This window comes from Sorghum bicolor, chromosome 1 (assembly GCF_000003195.3).
Source record: "Sorghum bicolor cultivar BTx623 chromosome 1, Sorghum_bicolor_NCBIv3, whole genome shotgun sequence".
Classification (NCBI taxonomy): Eukaryota; Viridiplantae; Streptophyta; class Magnoliopsida; order Poales; family Poaceae; genus Sorghum; species Sorghum bicolor.
Window position 1 is genome coordinate 51,084,425 of NC_012870.2, and position 15,000 is coordinate 51,099,424.

At 44.4% G+C, this 15,000-nt stretch overlaps 1 protein-coding gene across 1 annotated transcript; it reads left to right on the plus strand.

Moving 5' to 3' along the window:
* Positions 7,642-10,082, plus strand: LOC8083856 (thaumatin-like protein 1b). The gene is made up of 3 exons (XM_002464700.2): positions 7,642-7,964; positions 8,072-8,768; positions 9,459-10,082. Exons 1-3 carry the CDS (start codon positions 7,907-7,909, stop codon positions 9,856-9,858), a joined length of 1,155 nt encoding a protein of 384 aa, XP_002464745.1. The 5' UTR covers positions 7,642-7,906; the 3' UTR covers positions 9,859-10,082.

The following is a 15,000-nucleotide window of genomic DNA, read 5'->3' on the forward strand; positions in this document are numbered from 1 at the left end:
AATAGTGATGTCCCCAAGACAGCCTTTGTAACCAGATATGGACAATACGAGTTTACAGTGATGTCTTTTGGATTAACCAATGCCCCTGCCTATTTCATGAACCTCATGAATAAGGTATTCATGGAAGAGTTAGATAAGTTTGTTGTAGTCTTCATTGATGACATACTTATCTACTCTAAGAGTGCGGAGGAACATGGGCAACACTTGAGAGTAGTGTTGGAAAAGCTAAGAAGACACAAGTTGTATGCTAAATTCAGCAAATGTGAATTTTGGCTTGAGAAGGTTGCATTTCTAGGCCACATCTTGACAGCTGAAGGAGTTGCAGTTGACCCTGAGAAAGTAGAAGTTGTCTCCCATTGGCAGCAACCCACCAATGTGAGTGAGGTTAGAAGTTTTCTTGGATTAGCTGGATATTATCGAAGGTTTATAGATGGATTTTCCAAGATAGCCAGACCCATGACAGAGCTTCTTAGGAAGGATAAGAAATTCACTTGGACAGAATCATGTGAGAAGAGTTTCCAAGAGTTGAAGAAGAGACTGACAACAGCACCAATGTTAACTTTGCCAAACATTCACCAAGATTTCATCATATACTGTGATGCCTCAAGACAAGGTTTAGGGTGTGTTCTCATGCAAGGAGGAAAAGTGGTTGCTTATGCATCCCGTCAGCTTAGACCTCATGAGCAAAATTACCCTACCCATGTTTTGGAGTTAGCAGCGATAGTACATGCTCTCAAGATTTTGAGGCACTACCTCATTGGAAACAAGTGTGAAATCTACACTGATCACAAGAGTTTGAAGTACATCTTCACACAGTCAGACTTGAACCTAAGGCAAAGAAGATGGTTGGAATTAATCAAGGACTACAACCTTGAGATTCATTACCACCCAGGAAAGGCCAATGTGGTAGCAGATGCCCTAAGCAGAAGGTCATATGGTCAGCACTTGGTGCCCAAGAACACTCACCTACAAGAAGAGATAGCACAGTTAAACATGCATATAGTACGCCAACCTCAAAATGGCAGTGTGATGGTGCAGCCAACTCTTGTGGAAGAAATCAAGCAGACACAACATAAGGATAAGGATCTGATGAAGATTCATGAGCAAACTGGAGAAAATAAAGCTCCATACTTTAGAGTGGATAACAAAGGAGTATTGTGGTATAAAAACAGAATTTGTGTGCCCAAGGAGGGAAAGTTTCAAGAATTAATCCTTGATGAAGCCCATAACTCAGCTTATTCTATCCACCCTGGTGCCACCAAGATGTACATGGACCTAAAAGAAAGATATTGGTGGAATGGAATGAAAGCTGATGTGGCACGATTTGTTGCACAATGTGATGTTTGCCAAAGGGTTAAAGCGGAGCATCAGAAACCAGCAGGCTTGCTCCAGCCATTGTCTATTCCTGTTTGGAAATGGGATGAGATAGGCATGGATTTTGTGAATGGATTACCCAAAACTCTGAAAGGAAATGATTCAATATGGGTAATAGTGGACCGCCTTACCAAGGTTGCTCACTTCATACCTGTGCACACCAAATATAGTGGAGACAAGTTAGCCCAGTTATATGTGGATAACATAGTCAAATTGCATGGTGTGCCAAGTAGGATTGTATCTGACCGAGGCACCCAATTTACCTCTAAGTTTTAGAAAAGTTTGCATGAAGCTATGGGAACCAAGCTAGATTTTAGCTCAGCTTATCATCCTCAAACAGATGGTCAGACTGGAAGAATAAATCAGATTATGGAAGATATGCTAAGAGCATGTGTGCTCACATATGGTAAAGATTGGGAGAAAAGCCTAACTTATGCAGAGTTCTCCTATAATAACAGTTACCAAGCTAGTTTGGACATGTCACTTTTTGAGGCTCTATATGGAAGAAAATGTAGAACCCCATTGATGTGGTCAGAAGTTGGAGAACGAACCTTGCTTGGACCAGCCCTTATAAAAGAAGCAGAAGATCGTGTAGCTGAAATCAGAGAAAAATTGAAAGAGGCACAATCACGTCAAAAGAGCTATTCTGATAAAAGAAGGAGAGAGTTAAGTTTTGCAGTTGGAGATTTTGTGTATGTCAAAGTCTCTCCTATTCGAGGAATTCGAAGGTTCCAAGTTAGAGGCAAGCTAGCACCACGGTATATTGGACCATATCAAGTATTACAGAGGATTGGAGCTGTAGCCTATCGTGTTCGGCTACCTGAAGAAATGTCAGATATACACAATGTGTTTCATGTCTCCCAATTGAAGAAATGTCTCAGAGTACCAGAGGAACAAATATCGCCAGACACAGTTGATTTGCAAGACGACCTAAGATATCAAGAAGTGCCAATAAAAATCATAGATACAGTCACCAAGCAAACTCGAACGACAACAGTTCGAATTTGTCGTGTTCAATGGAGTAGACACACTGAAGCAGAAGCAACATGGGAAAGAGAAGATGCCCTGAGAAAAGATAGTGTAACATCCCAAAAATTCACACTCAAAAATCACTCGCATTAAAAAATTATTTTCAAAATATATTTCAAAAACTATAAAATAATTTTAGCTCTATAGTATCTCCATCTAATCCATCCATATTTTTTGCGCACAAATAACAGCGAGTACCAGCAAGCGTACATGCAAGAAAATATAGCAGTGCACCTACACGAATATATATATCTCATGCATGCATGCATGCAGGACGAGCATGCACCGTCCATTTGCATGCACCTGCATGCAAGGACACGGTGATTAGGCACCGTCCATTTGCATGCATCGTGCATGCAAATTAGGCACCGGCCATACGCTACAGTAGCATTTTTAATGGCACGCAGCTGAGCGCTTTGGCCTATAAAAAGCCAGCCTCGGATGCTCACTCTCACCACCCGAGAAACACGTTCACTCACTCTCACTTCGCGTATACCGTATACGGCCATACGCACAAGCCGAGCTCGACTGTCGTCGCAAGACGAGGTGAGCAGCTCATGAGCATCTCCTTGCTCTTCTCTGTCTTTCTGTAGTATTTTCCTGTATTTTTTCTTGTATTTGTCTGTACCGATTCACTGCCAAGAACTCCACGAATAGAACCATGACATACAGAAGAGCTCTAATGACCCCTGCTAATTTCTCTCTAACCATGCATGCGTGGGCCATAAGCATTAACTCCACCAAATAGTACATGCATGCATGCACTACCAGCCAAGCAAATGCCCACGTGAAGCATCCATTTCTTAATCACCGTTAGCCTTTTTTGCATGATTAAATTCTGGCCATTTCACAAATACCACATGCTAACTCTGATTTCAATAATTCTTTTTTCTAAATTCATCTAAAATCATGATCTACCTCCCATATTAATTTCATGATTTTCAGAGCTCATTTGAATTTATATGATTATTTATCTGTGCCTGTTGTCTATGTCGTTCGTCGCGTATGTTAGTTGACGGAGTGAACGAGACGGAAAACGAGAACGTTGGAGACGAGTACCGCGAGTTTGACGCCGAGGACCCGGACTGTCAGCAAGAGTTTGCCGAGGACGCCGACGGAGGCAAGTCCAACCGATCCCCTTTGATGCATATTGATCCTATTTTTAAACACAACCCGTACCGTTTTAAATATTGCATGTACGATATATGTACGAAGTACTTCCGCTGCTTAGTTAAAACCTGTTGAATAGTCATCCTTGAATTGATATTACCCGGTAATTGTCTTGTTCGAACCTAGGAACAAATAATATGCTATGACAGAAATATTATTATTTAGTATGCTTAGGACTTGTTACTCATCCCGGATACTCATCGCTATATTTTCTCAAATATAATAATTTTAAAAGTAAAAGGTGTGAGTGGTGAAAATAAATTATGGGTATTGTGAAAGGGTTAATGAACAAGTTATAAATGTGATTACTATGGAGATGAGGCGGATGAGATCTCTTTTGGGGATTCCCTGGTGTTGTGGCTTATACCTTGCGGGGTTAAGCGTGAAGATATCCGTCTTGTCTCGATTAAGGACTGAGTTGATGATTCATCTTGCCTAACTCATTTATCGTACAACCACTCGCCTTGCATGGGAAAGGCTTAGTCTAAATCCCTCTAGTTAGTATAGCAATCACCTGGAGGCAGATGTGCAATGGGACACTAAGTGATGTATGTGGAATTGTGGAAATATATGAAAAGAGCTTTGTGAATTATTGTGGTATCATGAGATGTGGCCTTAGTGTTCCCGTGGTGAGCGCCATTACTTAGCTATGGAGGGTAATGACTTTGATGGATCTGTGCTTGCACGACGGTGTAAGTTATGGTATCCTACTTGTGGGAAAAGTGTACAACCTCTGCAGAGTGTAAATCTATCTGGATAGCCGTGTCCGCGGTCTCGGACGGGTTATGGTTTGGTTTCAACAACTAGATGGGTTGGGATGAGTGAAAACATGAGAGTGAGTGTGATTTTGGAAATAAATGGTTGACTGCCATTGTGTTGTGGGAACAAGGGTTCAACAACACTTAAAATTGTGATCAAACCCCATTTTTATAAATACTATCATATGTGGAAAAGAGGTCTTTTACAACAGTATTTGTGAAATGAAACCTTGCATGTGTAAAAAGATAGATTTATGCAAATAAAACTAAGCCTTATCCTTGATTTATCCATATGCATATATATTGTTATCCCCTTCCGTAGGGTAAGGTTGGATTTGCTGAGTACTTTGTACCCACCCTTGCTTTATTAAACAGAGGAAGATCCGGACTTCGATCCCGAAGTGGCGTTCGAGTAAGGTCGTGTCTGCACCCAACTAATCCTGTGGCATTGGGACTCGTCAGATGTTCGATGGTAATATCGTTTGTTTCTGGGTCCTTTGGACCTATGTTGTATTTTGGTGTCTTATTATTATAGCGTGCCTTCTTTGTCCACGCTTTCAGACTACTGCGCTGAAACTTATCTGATGTAATAAATGTGTTACTAGCCTCCTGGGACTAGTATTGTATCACATTTGAGTTCCTGATTTACCAGGGGCGCTTCACACTCCCTCCCAATATTTCTCCCCCTTTGGCATTAATCTCCAAAAAGGATCTTTCCACCAAAAGGAAGAAATAATGGTAGACAAGTGAGGGCAAGAGGTAGGTAAACGTTTAGCATATAGGATTTCTCTCCTAAGTTTTCTACCAAACCAAGTATGCAACACTTTAAGTCAAGATTCTTGAGAATTTAGTATATTTAGCTCATACCTCACTTAGATGATAGTTCTAACATGATACAAACTCACTTATCACCACAAGAGGTATCAACCAAATATCTAAATCATTCTCTAATCGTCACCATAAGAACAAACTCATGGTGTGGCTCAAATATTGCATACACATGCACACACTGGCATGTAAGGGCCTAGATACACAAAGGTAATACAAGAGTTCATGGAGCGATATACCTTTGTTCTAAACCTCATAATCTCCACTATGATCATGATATTATGAATTTAGTGCTTTGATGGGCTTGGCAAAATGCAAAAGACTTCATTTGTGCCCATCTCTCTTGACCATCATCTTGAAGGAGATATCATAAACTTGTGCTTGATTTCAGTTGAAAGTCCGTTGCCAGCTCTTGTTGTCATTTTGAGATACCAACTGAAGACATATTTCTTGATATGCCAAGTTGAAAGATTATCCACCAATACTAATTGAAATATGATCTTCACAATTTTGACACCAAGGAATCTTCAAAAGTTGATGCCAATATTGGAATGAATGCTTGTATCTCATATTGTCACCTAGGTAATGCTCACAAGACATAGGGAATGTGTTTCAAATCAAGTCATATGGACTTTGCTAAAGCTTTTTTACATATTATATCCATGATTCTGAGCATTGAGCGATTATTTGTGGTCCTTAGATCCTGTTATGTACATTACAATTCCTTTTTTTTATCACTGTCTCTTCTGATGCTAAGCACAACAGCTTAGCATGAGTGGCCTGAAAATATCACTGCACGATGGATGTTGTTTTTTATTGTTGGCCTTACTTTCTAAAATTGTGGCTCTAAGAAATCTAGCAATATATGTAGTGTTACCATCTAATTATCATAGCTACACAAAGTTATATTTACCAGACAGTAGCTTCTCTATTCATCCAATGTTGACCTAGTAAGAAAGGTTGAGAGACGAAGTTGTTTGGAGTTTACCTGCATTTATTGTTCACTGTATAAAGAAAGTTAATAACAACCATTAGGTTGTGTACCTACAGGGTCCACTTAAATTCTACTACTGCACCATTGCCCTCTGTGTTTAGGGTAAAAACTTAGCGATGATGTTTAATGTGTTACATTCATAGTCTTTAGATGATCCAAGACCAATTAGATCTAGATGTGACATAACTTTGTCTAATGGTCATTCTACTTCGCATATGCTAAACCCACTCTAAAACAATGTATTTAACATGGTATAATTTTTTGTCAAATGCATTATTTATGTATACATGACACCAGTACTTTTGTTTCATGCACTTCATTTCTACGTTCCATTGAGGGTGTAGTTAATTGAATATTATGCAAATGACAAAAATCTAACAGAAGCGGAGGAAAAACTTTGACTTATTTGGCCGACCTTTCTTTAGACAAAATGTAGGTAGGATTATTTTTCACCAAATGATGTAAATGGCTCTAGAATGTTATTACTTTGTATAAAATGAGCAGGGTGGCATAATTTTTTTTTGATGAAATTTGTCTTTTTTTGTATTACCTTCCCTAGAGATTGAGACAATGATTAACTAGATTGACAGCTATAGAGCTATATCTGATTTTCATGAGGTACAATAAATGTAGATTTTGTATTGCTTTCAAGTGATGATGGTTACGTAGGGCTTATTTGCTTGGCAAACTAGATGAAATAAATTGAGCCTACTGAAATTCAACTATTCAAAGCTGTGGTAGAGTAGTCATGGTAGGGCGCCTGAAGGACGCATGATGTTCTAGTCACTTGATCAAAGTGACCTGCTGATCGACCCATCTTATTGTTCATTATTTGATCCGATGACTAAGGATGATGCTCTAGCTTTGCTCGATGAATAACCTAGCATTGTCTTTGTCGTGACGGATCTTTGGCAGGTGAGAACTTCGATGGTTTCATCATGCAAGCATGATTGGTTACCCTTCGGTAATTTACTCGTAAGCCTCTCTGTTCTTGACCACATAAGTGTGATCCTTGATGTGTTCTTCGCTCCGTGGGGACTCGGGTGATCTAGCCCCAGTTAATGTGTGACCAATCTTTATGTAAAAAAAAAACTCTGTTGTCTCTGTTCACAAATGATAAGCGTATTTCATATGGAGGAAGTTAAATTTTTACAAACTTAGATCAATAATTTAGTTTTAAATTCTATATAAGCTTAAGATATAAAACTTGCGTCAACAACTTTGGATTCAAAAGTGACTTTATAAAAATATTGGTTTTTAGCAAATAATAACATATACAACAAGCTAAAAGAATAGTTTTTTGTAAGACGTCATAATACACTTTATTATTCAGGGACCGAGGGGTATGAATCAATTATTTATCAATAACAAAAACAGTGAAGGCCCATGCCCAAGCTTTCTCTTTTACCCAGCAAACAGAGATCATAATAACAAAGGTAAAAAGGGAGGTAAAGTGATTTGCTGCTATAAGTACAGCCTTAGCGCCTCCCAAAAGATTCCTTCTCGTCCCCGCTCCCAGTCCCCATCCCTCCATCTAGGGAAGGGGAAGGTTGGCGGGTGCGCGGTGTCTCTCTCCTCATTCCCCCTCGTCAACCCGACGGTCACGCTGCCACGCCATCGCTTACGGTCACACTGGCATAGCGACACTGCTCACGCTTCTTCCCCGTGCTTGCAGTTGCTGTGCCTGTGCCTGTGCAGCTGTTCCCACACTACCCCGTCAGTCTCAGTCACCGCATTACCTCAAGAAGCAGCAATGGAGTTGCCAAGATCCATGGCCGTGCTTGTGCTCGTGTTCTTCGTCCTGTGCGGAGGTAACGGACTCTCGGCAAATCGACAGAATGCTTCCTTCTTTTGCCAGATCTTGCGAGGTCACCAGCAATGGCGGGTAACCAAGCTGAAGGATTCGCGTTTCTTGCAGTGGGGGAGGCGGCGACGTTCACGTTCGTGAACCGGTGCACGGACACGGTGTGGCCGGGCGTCCTGTCCAACGCCGGCAGCCCAAGGCTGGAGCCCACAGGGTTCGAGCTCTCGCCGGGGGAGGCGCGCGCGGTGCCGGCGCCGGCGGGCTGGTCGGGCCGCATGTGGGCGCGCACGGGCTGCTCCCACGACGGCGCCACGGGGCGGCTCGTCTGCGCCACGGGCGACTGCGGCTCCGGCTCCGCCGAGTGCGCGGGCGCGGGCGCCGCGCCGCCGGCCACGCTGGCCGAGTTCACGCTCGACGGCAGCGGCGGGCTGGACTTCTACGACGTCAGCCTCGTGGACGGCTACAACCTCCCCGTGCTGGTGGAGACCTCCGGCGGCGGAGGCTCCACCGGGCCGGCGTCGTGCGCCGCGGCCGGGTGCGCGGCGGACCTCAACGCGATGTGCCCCGCCGAGCTCCGTGCCGGGGGCGGCGCCGCGTGCCGGAGCGCGTGCGACGCGTTCGCGCGGCCCGAGTACTGCTGCAGCGGCGCCTTCGCGTCCCCGGCGGCGTGCCGGCCGACGGCCTACTCGCAGGTGTTCAAGACCGCGTGCCCGCGCTCCTACAGCTACGCCTTCGACGATCCCACCTCCACATTCACCTGCGGCGGCGGCCCAGACTACACTGTCACCTTCTGCCCCGGCGCCACCCCAAGGTCCGGCCTTTGATTCAGTCACGGGTCACCCATCTCTTCCTTCTCCCACCATTTCATGATTTATTTTTGGTCATTCTCATCATTCGCGTTGCAATTTCTGGAGAGACGAGAGAGTGATGAACCAAGATTTGGCACTGTGCTTAAGATTGTGAATGTGGGGTTGATCTGCCGCAGCTCTTTTACCGTCTCTGCCAGTGCCAGCTAGTCTATCTACACTATGCACACAGCCTGCTGTTGTCCTTAAGCTCCTCTTGTCACTAAACTGTCAGAGGTTTCTGACTCACTGCAAGATTTTTCAGCTATTAATTGCCTACTAAACCAGTAGTTAGATCCTGTTTTCCTCAAAAAAAAAGTACTTAGATCGTGTTCTTACATTGTCAGAGTAGACGCATTACAGTATCTACTAGTAACGCAAGCTACTGACTGATCCTGTATTGTGTTCCTATAAAGGGAAAAGACTATATGTAGGAACGTGGTGCTATTATCTGGTACTACAAGATCTTGGCATAATCTCTTTTATTTCTTTGGTTAGCACTAGCAGCAGATATAGGATGAAAAGAAAAAGCGCATGGGCAAGCTTTTTTTTGGGTGTTATTTCCGTGCGATGCTTTTTTCCGTACTACGGAGCATGTGAACACTGATCTGATCGGTTCGCTGTTGTATGTACATGTACCCGTCACGTGAGCGCAGCCAGAAGTCGACGACCATGCCGGGCTCGACGCCGACGACAGTACCAGGGACAACGACGACGACGACAGTGCCGGGGGCGACGCCCACAACGGTGCCGATGCCGGGCGCGACCCCGGCGATGCCGACGGGGACCATGATGCCGGGCACGACGTTCACGGACGCCACCCCGGACAGCGCGATGCCGATGGGCGGCGGCGGCCTGGGCATCGAGGGCGGGGACAGCCAAGGCAGCGTGCTCCTGGGCGCCAGCAGCAGCGAAGGCGGCGTCTCTTGGCTCGCCAACATGGCCACCGGCGACGCGTCCGCCGCGGCCGCCCCGCAGCCGCAGGTGGCTCGGTTAGTGGTGGCGCCACTGGCAACGTTGCTCTGCGGCCTCCATTTGCGGCAGCTTCTGCTGTAGACCAGTGGAGGAGGAGGAATCCGGTGGTTTTGGATCTGCCGTGACTTATTATTACTGTACCTTGGTACTACCTTGTAGCAGTGTCTGTAGATGATTACTATCAATTGGTGATGTTCAGTTTAGTCCCAGGATTAGATACTTGTGTTGTGGCTGCTAGTACTACTAGTTCTAGATCGAGGAGAAATTAATGCATGCATGTGATGTGGCCATTGATTTAAGTTTAATCGCTGTCCTGTCGTGCTAGCTGCATTCGTGGGCGTGGCTCGAGGCTGGCGGGGAACACGGGCACGGCGTGGTCTCAGAGAGACTGTCTGGACTAAAAAAATACTACTGGTGTCCTGCGTTACAACGTACTGCTGTGTACGTACGTACTCGTATACCACACCCACACTGCGTGTAGTACGTGTGCTGTGTACATCGCTTTCAGTAGGGGCAGGGCCAGCGGAGGGCGGACCCTACCGGCTACCGGTGTGGTCCGCAACATGTGATGTGCGGGCGCGGGTGCCGAGGCCGCAAAGGCCCACCCGCCCACCGCTGCTTTCGAGAGGCGAAAGGAGATTTGTTGTGACCTGCTGCGGGGATGGGCCTCCTCTCCTCTGTCAGGCAGGTCCTTTTTTCCACAGTCGCCCTCCCCCACCATGTCTCTGCTTTACCTCCTCCCACCCCGGCCATCGTGGTCGTGGAAGTGCACAAAAAACTTACCGAGGGCCAAACTATTTATTATTTAATCTAGTTTGCGAATCACTGTTTAGTTTGAAATTTTCCCAAATCAAGAAACTGATCTTTGACCCCCCATAACCCTGTCCAGAATTGAGAAACCCTAGTTCGAATTGACTCAGCGTTTGGTTACATAAATAGTTGTTCCTAAGGAGATCTTGCCATATTCCTTTCCTTGCTCATTACAAAGTTTGTGAGCCATTTGCTTTCAAGACATTTATTTTGCACATCTAGATTTTGAATGCCTAAACCTTCTTGTTATTTTTGGCTAGCACAACATGTTCCGATTGGCTAGTCTATATTTCTCTTAAGCTGATCATTTTGTTAGCAAAATATTGATATAAAGCATTCAACCTTTTTAAGTACTCCCATTGGGACTTAAAAAAAATAAATCGGTAAAATTCAGTCTATCAGTGCTCATGTTATCTTTTTTAATTGATTTGCACCGGTCTACTCTTATAGGATAAACCCTAAACCACTTAGCTTTTTCTCAATGTGTTCCTCAATTGCTTTTCGGTCTTTGTTTTGTAACTTCCTAAAGCGCATTGGAACACCCAAATACCTCAAAAGTTTCATGTTCCATTATGCAACCAAAGAGAAGTGAGTATTAGTCCTCAAATTCCTTCGCTTTACCAAACAAGAAGATCTCGCTCACTTCTACAAAAGTTGTTTTTCCAAACTTGATATAATTGCTCAAACGTGCAAAATAGTAGTTTCATATTATTCACATGTTTAACATCCTGGTCCATCAAAGTAACTGTATCATTTCCATACTACAAAGATACACAAGCCATATTCTAGTAGGTATGCAATAATCTCATTTTTACAAGGTGGAATAACCTCTTTAACCTGGCTTTCCTCTTTAGCTCTAGACAAGATAATGCCAATATGTCCGCAACAATATTGAACAACATGCGCGACAAAGGTTGACCATGCCTAAGCCCTTTTTTGGTATGTTAGAGTGGGCCCAACTGCTCATTTACCTTAATACTCGTGTTACTACCTCGAATAAAAAGCCTTAATCCATTCACACCACACCAGTGCAAGACTCTACTTCGAAGCGCTTGTTGTAAAAAAAACTCTATTTTATCTTATCATATGCTTTCACAAAACCTATCTTAAAAATAAACCAATGTTGGTCCTTGCTCCTTAGTATGTAATTTATGTAAGTTTTCATGCAAAATACCGGCACCCCCCGATATATTTCCCGGGGGTTTGAAATATTGCTTGGAATGGCTTAATAATGTGTTGTACAATCATAACCAGATCATGTGGTTTTGTGCTAGTGGAGTCATGGATGACCGCTCCAGGAATTAGTAAGCTTATTTTTCTTAAGTCAAGTTCGTTAAAAGGATAACAGTTAGTGTAGATAGGTTAACTTGCAAGGTTCTTGCATGAGGCTCCAATTGGCTTTGGCTTATGTTATTGTTGTTGGATATTTAGTCATTTTACACCATGCATTATTCCATAAAGACGATAACCAATATACTAGCACAAGTATCATGCAAGCGACAGCTTCATATTTGCTACTGCTACTACTTCCAGCAAGACATTTTATGCGAAGTAATACAACTACAGTAACAAAATAAAGCGCGTAGAGAGTATTAGCATTATACCCTAGCGTGGCACTTCCGGTACCCGCGGACAGTGAGCCACCAGGCATGTTGATGTCGTTACCGCCTCCTGCGGTGTTGTCGTTGGTGGCGTCATTCCTGGCAACAGCAGTACTTCTGGTCCGACAGCCATCACAGCAGCAGTGGGCGAAGGTGAGGGACAACAGCAAGCAGTCGCACCGGAAGGTGCTCCCCAAAAACTTAATTTCCCGCCTACCCCGAGTAGGGTACGCTTGACGGGAGAAGTTCCGGAGACCTGCTACCAGAGTCCTCTGTACTCGCAGAGGCTCTGGTCAGAGATGCAGCAGAGCAGCTCGAGCTCAAAGAGAAGGTGACGGCTGGAGAGGGAGATGCACACAAAAGGGATGAAACCCTAGTGTGCCGACAGGGGCCTTTATATAGGTGCGCCCCTGTCGGCTCCCGCCCGTTATTCTGTCCGAGAGGATAAACCTGGACAAGGTGGTTGGGAGTTGGCGGTTGAGCAGCTTGCGGCGGCTAGGGTTTCCTCTCGGTTAGGCCGAGTAACAAAACCACGGCCCAGCCAGGCCAAGGCCTCGGGCCAGCCAGCCCACGCCCACGCCCACGCCCCGTCGGGGCGGGCGGCGGCGGCGCGCGCGTGTGGATTCCCGATTCTCCTCCTCAACTTGTCTATTGGAGCATCCCAAGGCTCACTATTTAAGTTGATTGTCTTGTTAGTGATTAATCCATTTGGTACTAATCACTTTTGCACCTAACACTAATTGTGGGCCTTTGAGGTTTATTGAATTATTAGAATAGAAAAATGGGCTTGGCCCAATTACTCTAACAATCCCCACCAAACGTCAAAGGTACACAGTTAATGCCTTCAGTTTTGAGCTTGTTTGATATACCGGTGTTTCGATGGAGACTGTTAAGTTGAACTTCCATCTAGAAGAGGAGCTTACACTCATTCACAACTGATCAATGGACTAAGCCTTGAATTGACAGTTTTGTGCGAAATGAGGTTTACTCAAATTCTTAACCGATACAAGGCTACCTAGAGCACCTCCTCGGGTGGAGCATATAAGTCAAACTCCGTGCCTTCTCGTGAGTATCTAGAGATCACCCAAATCTCATAGACTGGGACCAGCAGTCTAACTCACATAGGTGTGTTCCTTCTAGGATGTCCTGTAGGCCGACATCCCTGCTCAAATAAGCCACTCAGATCACATTAAGGCGTATGCCATCCTTCCTTACAGCTTGGAAAAGAAATGCATATCTGAAAGATTGGGACCTTAGTAAAGGATCTTTTCCCTCAGTCTACTCATAGCTTGTTTCACCACTCTAATTCACGGGATCTCTGATCACATAGAGCAGGTTACCACTATAGCAAACTTAAGTGGGTCTTAGTCCCATCTCGACCGATGCACTGTCTATCACGTTTCGTGACAGCCCCTTGGTGAATTGATCTGCCAGATTTTTAGATGTATGGACATAGTCCAGTGCTATCACTCCAGAGTTTCTCAATTTTCTAACAAACTTTAAGCGCCGCTTTACATGCCTTGTGGTCTTCAGATTATCCTTAGAACTGTTCACTTTGATTATCACAGTTTGATCACAGTTCATGGAGATGGCGGGCACAAGTTTTTCAACCACCGGCAAATCCATCAAGAGTTCTCGAAGCCATTCGGCTTCAACAGTGGCGGTGTCTAGTGCTGCAAGTTCTGCTTCCATAGTTGACCTCGTGATGATGGTCTGCTTGCAAGACTTCCAGGAAACAGCAACACCCGCAAGGGTAAACACATACCCAGTGGTGGCTTCTAACTCGTACGCATCAGATATCCAATTTGCATCACTGAAACCCTCCAGTACCTTTGGGTACCTGGTATAGTGTATGCCATAGCTTGCGGTTGCCTTTAGATACCGCATTACTCTCTCAAGAGCACGCCAATGATCATCTCCCAGGTTTGATACAAACCGGCTCTACTTGCTCACAGCGTATGAGATGTCAAGTCTTGTTGCACTGGCTAGGTACATTAGTGAGCCAATGATTTGGGAGTACCTCAATTGGTCTCTCATGATCCTTTTGTTCTTTCTTAGAATTAGGCTTGGATCATAGGGAGTGGACACAGGTTTACAGTCACTGTAGCCAAAGCGACTTAGAATCTTTTCAACATAGTGGGACTGCATAAGAGTAACCCCACCATTTTCTCCCTTTTGTAGCTTAATGTTTAAAATCACATCAGTCACTCCCAAGTCTTTCATGTCAAAGTTCTTAGACAAAAAGTTTTTGACTTCCTCAATCACATTGAGGTTCGTGCCAAATATTAGGATGTCATCCACATATAGGCACAAGATTACTCCTTCTCCTCCACCAAAACGGTAGTAGACACATTTGTCAGCCTCATTGACAACAAAGCCTGCTGACATCATGGTCTTATCAAACTTTTCGTGCCACTGTTTAGGAGCTTGTTTTAGGCCATAAAAAGACTTCAATAATTTACACACCTTGCCTCTTTGACTTTCTACTACGAACCCATCAGGCTGATCCATGTAGATCTCCTCTTCTAACTCTCCATTTTGGAAAGCAGTCTTTACGTCCATCTGATGAACGAGAAGACCATGTGAGGCTACCAAGGCAAGTAGTACTCGAATTGTAGTCAATCGGGCCACAGGTGAGCAGGTATCAAAGAAATCCTCCCCTTCCTTTTGGGTGTAACCCTTGGCCACAAGCCTAGCCTTGTACTTTTCAATTGTACCATCAGGCCTAAGCTTTTTCTTGAACAACCACTTACATCCTACAGGTTTGCAACCATACGGATGATCAACCAATTCCCAAGTACCATTGGACATA

Excerpts from the sequence above, each read along its gene's own strand:
- LOC8083856 (XM_002464700.2), top strand. The coding sequence starts at position 7,907 with ATGGAGTTGCCAAGATCCATGGCCGTGCTTGTGCTCGTGTTCTTCGTC. Across the intron at positions 7,965-8,071 it reads GTTCTTCGTCCTGTGCGGAG|TGGGGGAGGCGGCGACGTTC; the intron begins GTAACGGACTCT and ends CGTTTCTTGCAG. Across the intron at positions 8,769-9,458 it reads TGCCCCGGCGCCACCCCAAG|CCAGAAGTCGACGACCATGC; the intron begins GTCCGGCCTTTG and ends ACGTGAGCGCAG.